The sequence below is a fragment of the Barbus barbus genome (genome assembly GCF_936440315.1).
Source record: "Barbus barbus genome assembly, chromosome: 8".
Classification (NCBI taxonomy): domain Eukaryota; kingdom Metazoa; phylum Chordata; class Actinopteri; order Cypriniformes; family Cyprinidae; genus Barbus; species Barbus barbus.
In genome coordinates this window covers 3,283,151-3,289,150 of record NC_136736.1, presented here as the reverse complement: position 1 = coordinate 3,289,150, position 6,000 = coordinate 3,283,151, and the positions used below count along the sequence as shown (strand labels likewise).

The window sequence follows — 6,000 nt, the reverse complement described above, 5'->3', positions numbered from 1 at the left end:
TTCATCCATGTCATGGCCTGCCTCATCCAAAAATATGAATGGTTTTCATCAGCTTCCAGCTCTATCAACCTCTAAAAAGACTGTAGGAAAAACAAATACTGATAAAAATGATATAGAATTTTTGGGATTTCTTTTCTCCCAACAACAGAAATCTTGAAACTGATCATACCTGAACATACTCAGTCCTCAGTTGCTTCACTTTCGTAATGTTGTTCATAATTTTCCATAAGAGTAATGCAACAGTTACATAGCATTTTGAGCAGTTGTATCAATTGATAGTTGGATCATTGTAATGAAATGAATAGACACTCAATTCAGATGTAATGTGGGAGTTGTATTTTGAACTAGTAATACTTTGATGTTAAGTTGTGTCATTTTGAACCGGTGATTTTAGCTCAATGAACAAAAGATCTTTGGTTTATGTATTGTATCCAAGCATTTGAAAAAAAGTGTTAAATATTTTGAAAAATGTGCATTTTGATCATCAGTTGTAAATTGTGTCTAGAGTAAAAAAAATGACGGTTCTGTTAATAGTGCAAAAATGATTGTAAAAAACTGTAAACTGTCTAAAACCAGCAAACCATCTAAAGCTGGTTTAAGATTTTTTCATGAAATGCACCAATTTTACACTCACTTTAACATTTTTAAACATCTAAACATGTCTGAAAATCAGTTAACCTGAACACACCGAACATTTGTATCTTTGTAGCAACTATGAAGCAGTTAACCTTGTGCCATCCAATCACTGCAGCACACCCTTATTCCATTCAATGATGTCTGTATGATTATATAATTAATATTAAATACATAATATGTGTAATATGAACTTACAGCACATGTAAATTAAGATGCACAAGATAAAGTAAAATAACAGATTTTGAGTAAATCCGCGTTGCCCTTTTAAGAGCTGTTTTGGGTCCGCACGTGCTTTCCATATATGGAGGCTCGAAGACAAACAGCAGCGCGTTTGACCGACAGTAACCTCGCGCATCGCTATAAAAGCTTGGAGGAGAGGAAAAAGGTCCATCCATAAGAGCACAAAGCACCACCAGTAAAATATCGCTTTGAGAGATTTGGAAACGCTGTTCTTCTCTCTTCTCAAAAGGAATTATATGAAATAAGGAATAATTATTTCAGATCACGAAATAACGGTGAGTAACGTTGGGTTTCTTTTCTTTCTTTCTTTTTGACCAGTGAGCACTGTGCCAAGTTTAATTTTATACTAATTTATAGATACATAATTTTGCATAAACCTACTAATTCTGTCATCAGAAACACGCTGTTGTTGTTTTCCACAAATTACGCGAGCGCGCATTTGTGTGTTTTTTGTTATCGTAAACACTTGGCGAGTTGCGATGCTCGGAAAGCTTCGTGGCAGTCAGTTATGTTGTAATATGATTACAAATTGTCACGTATTATCGTGTAGTAATAAGTATGGATATTTTAACCTGCTAACTCTTTAAACGCGCTGTTGTTGTTCTTCTGCAAAACTTAAACGATCGTGTATTTTATCGAAAACACTTGATGCGTTCGGATGGTTTAATGCTTCGTGACAGATATGTATATTGAAAAGTTGTGTATTGCTGACTGTTATTTTCATTCGTATGCTACTGAGAAAATGACAACTTTAAAAAAAAACAACAATAGACGAACAAAGAAGACAGTAAGTGCTGCGTAATCTTCAGCATCTGTTCGTAACCGAGTCTGCGCGCAATGACCGAGAGTAACCTCTCCTCTGCGGAACAATGAAAAGCACACTGAGCTCTTCAACTCTTTTGCATCTTTAAAATATCATGATTATAAACACGTTTGATGGTTAAAATAAAAGCTGAGGTGTATAGTGCGGTGTCATTTCGTATTTTGTTCCAAAGAAGTAGGCTAATTCGTGGCAAAGATTGTGTATAATAAACAAATGTATGTGGGACTCTTCTTACATCATGTCTTGCTTGAACATATTTGAAGTCAGTCGTGATGGACATGTTTATTTTTCGTGCTTTAGAAAGACTAAACAGCCGATCTTTGATGTATATGTACAAGAAATGAAATGAAGTAGAGAGAAGCGATATGATGAAGAAAATGGTAAACAAGACGAAAAATAAGAAAATGGACTCGTCCGCTAGGGACGCTCTTTATGATGATATGAAAAGCAAAAACATAAGAATCAGATTACCTACCATATCTCTGTACAAAAATGACAGAAGCAAAACACATAGGCTGCTAAAGAATGATACAGATACTGTAAATGGCTCAGCGACAAATAAAGGTGGTGATAAAAGGAGAAATAGGCTATTTTATAGTTCCTAGAAAGTGTCATCTTTATATTCAGGTTGCATTTTTAACAAAATGGCTTTCTGGATGTTGTTTATGCCACACTGTATGATGGTGGGCAACATTTTAAGCATTAACTAAATGAATACATATGATAAATAGTATATTAAAGTATTTTTTAATAACTTAATTGATACAGAAAAACAAATGACATGTAATTCCCCCTAATATAGTCTTGACTCATACATTTAGTTAAGAATAATAACCATTTAGATTAATTTGAAAATGCATTACTAGACAATTTAATCAAAACACCAGCAGGACATCATGATATTTATGATTCAGTTCATTATGCAACGTATCAACCCACATGCTGACATTGTGCACCGTTTCCACCCACTCCTTGTTGTCTATACAAGATAAGATGAATGGCTTGAAGATACTATATCAATGTTTAAATTATTATTTTACCTGGCTAATATTGGAGGTGATTATGAAAGAATCCATTTTCTCTGTACACTATCCAAAATCATTCTGTAGTCGTAGTCATGTACGCTACTTAATTATACAAAATACACAAGGAAATCAGCTGAAATGTTAATGGGAAATTCTCACAATCTGTCAAATGTTTACTCATCCAAATGTCTTGTTTACTTTATTGCATCACTCTACGTTATAAAGTCCCATCTGTATAAAGGTGGCATGAGATACTTTACCATTATTTGACCAAACGACTGACTGATCAAAAAGTGCTTGGCATCATTAGCTTTATTTCTTTTGTTTGCTTCTTATTGTTTTACTAGTTGCAGAGAGGAGGCACGGACAGTTTGGATCCGTGGCAAGATGGCTGTCTCCACTCAGTTGGGTTTGCTGTTATGGAAGAACTTCACTTACCGACGGAGACAGACTGTAAGTTCATACCACATGCATTGAGCAACTTGAGCAATCGATCATATACCAAAAATACCAGTAAAAATATCAATATAAATAAAAAAAGTTTCAAATGCAACAAAACGAATGCCTTTTGAAACATATGGAGTCCCCAGGCTCCCTTTTTTTTTGTTTGGGGACATCTGTGAGGTTTTGGGGGTCACCAACAGATCCCGCATTATACAAATGACCAACTCCCATATTAAAGCAATGAATAAATACATAAATAAAAAGACTTACTACTTTGGATTTGTGATCATTCAGCGTGTTTTATTGTGAAGAGATTTTTAAGATGTTGAAGTAATTGTTATTTATTAGGGAAATATTTTTCCATTGAACTACTTGTACTTATCATACTTGATGTGAAATGATAGCAAAACAAACAGAGTTCTGTATGTACTTCAAAAAGCTGATTATATGATGATGACAGCATACATGCACTTGGCAATGAACCGGAGGTTCAGCAAATGAACAAGATTGTCAGGAAAGCCGTCAACCGTCACAATGAACTGGATTTTCTGGACTTCGCTAGAATAGTTTATTCAGGATATGTGAATAGCAGATATGTTGTGCTGTTGAATTCAGATTAAAGTTCATAAGGGAGGAACCTAAACAATTCAGGATGATGAATGAATGAGTAAATATACACACTATTGTGTCTTTTTTTTCCAGATTCAGCTGCTGATCGAGATCATATGGCCACTCTTCATCTTTTTCATCTTGATATCTGTCAGACTCCACTATCCTCCATACGAGCAACATGAATGTAAGTGGCCTAAGATGGTTTTCCCCAAAACACAACCACGAAATGAATGCAAATGCATTGTATGAGACTTGAGCTTAGTTTTTAGATGTGTCTTTCTTACCCAAGAGTTCAATATAAATCTGACTAAATTAGATTAATAAAACAGCCGTTGGTCTGGTTTATATCATTTTGATTGTATTTTTCTAAAGCCTATATTTATTAACTGCTTTTGCAAAATGTTTGCACTGAAAAGATCCTGAATGTATTTTATTTAACCTCTTGTGTCACCGCGTCTTACTTAATTCAAGCGTCAATATTTGCTCCTCTTTGGAAATCATACAATCCCCAGGGGAGGTCAAGGACAGCAAATCAGCTCACAGCATGAAATTTTATATATCACAAGATCTCTGAAACCCAGTTTTCTTGCAGTGTGTCCGTTCCTGTACTTTGAACTGACCTAACTAAATGTTAACTATTTTTGAATTAGTTCCAAATGAGGACCAGACGAATTGGAAAAAGAAAACAATATTACAGTAGATCTGGTTTGTGAAAACAAACACTCTTCAAACAAACAGAATCTATTTAAGGGAAATAATTTCTGCTGGGATGTTTCCAGGAATTGTGTGTGCAAACTGTAATTTTCATGTGTAAAATGCATGGCCTCTGCCTAATTATTCTCCAAATTTAATCAACTCATTTTATTGCATTAAATGCATTAGATTGCAGAAATATGGTTGCAAAGGGCATTTCTTGTTGAAGATTTAATATCACACATTTATTCTAAATCTGATTCCTTTTCTAGGCCACTTTCCCAACAAGGCCATGCCCTCTGCGGGGACTTTACCATGGGTGCAGGGCATCATCTGCAATGCCAACAACCCCTGCTTTCGCCACCCCACCCCTGGAGAGACCCCCGGGGTGGTAGGCAACTTCAATGACTCCATGTAAGTATTTGAGGTTTTGGGTCAGCATTGGATTTTACAGACTATATATTGACGTTTCCCTCATATATGTATCACTGTCATCATTTACAGCATCTCCCGACTGTTCATCGATGCCAAGAAAATTCTCCTCTACAGCCAACATGACAAGAGCTTTGAAGGTTTCAAAGGCCTTGTCCGGGCCTTGAGAAAAATGCAGAGAAACACTGAAGGTACGTCACATTCAAACACCTTCAATATCTTCAACATACCCTATAGTTCAAAAGTTTTGGAATGAAGACTAAAGCTGCATTTATTTGGTTAAAAATATTCTAAAATCACTTATAATGTGAAATATTATTCAAATTTAAAATAACTGCTTTCTACTTGAATATATTGTAAAATGTAATTTATTCTTATTATGCAATGCTGAATTTTCAGCATCATTACTCCAGTCGTCAGTGCCACATGATCCTTCAGAAATCATTTTAATATGCTGATTTAGAGCTCAATAATCATTTTATCAACATTAAAAACCGTAGCACTGCTTGGAAACCATGATACAATGTCTTTCAAGATTTTTTTGATGAATATAAAGTTCAAAAGAACAACATTTGTTTGAAAAAGATATATTTTTGGAATGTGATAAAAGTCTTTGCATCCTTGCTGACTGAAAGTAGTTTCTTAAAAAATCGTATTAATCCAAAACCTTGGAACAGTAGTGTGTGTTAATTTTATGTTACTTAACGATTATTACTTTTAGTGTATGTTGTGCTAAAAGTACTGAAAGAATCATTTATGGACTCAATGAACCAGAATCAATACATGGAGTCAGAATCTGGGTTCCCTTCACTTGTGTTGATGATTAATGTCAGTCTGTTGTGAGTAATGTGCATTAAAAGTCATAAGTTCTTCTCTTGGTTTCAGTTACGTTTCAGTTTCTTTGCTCTCACATTGGTCTCAGTTTAACTAGCTGGTTGAGTGTACAATTAAGTTGAAGTAGTGACTCCCCACACCCTAATTTCCAACGAGCATCAGTTTATCCAATGAAATGGAAACACCAGGGGAGTTTGTCTGTTTCCTGTCCGACAATCAGATTAGGTGTGGTTCCTCATTTGAGATTCAGTGTTGAACGTC

General features: G+C 35.0%; 1 protein-coding gene across 2 annotated transcripts in view; it reads left to right on the top strand.

The window, feature by feature from the left end:
- The first annotated feature begins 963 nt into the window (after nucleotides 1-963).
- LOC306873432 (phospholipid-transporting ATPase ABCA1-like) overlaps nucleotides 964-6,000 on the top strand; it is a 37,535-nt gene continuing 32,498 nt past the window's right edge. For both annotated transcript variants that reach the window (XM_079422712.1, XM_079422711.1), the window contains exons 1-5: nucleotides 964-1,151; nucleotides 3,072-3,177; nucleotides 3,871-3,964; nucleotides 4,746-4,887; nucleotides 4,978-5,096. In XM_079422712.1, coding sequence (XP_079278838.1) covers nucleotides 3,112-3,177; nucleotides 3,871-3,964; nucleotides 4,746-4,887; nucleotides 4,978-5,096 — 421 coding nt within the window. In that variant the 5' untranslated portion in view covers nucleotides 964-1,151; nucleotides 3,072-3,111. The remainder of the gene's footprint in view (nucleotides 1,152-3,071; nucleotides 3,178-3,870; nucleotides 3,965-4,745; nucleotides 4,888-4,977; nucleotides 5,097-6,000) is intronic.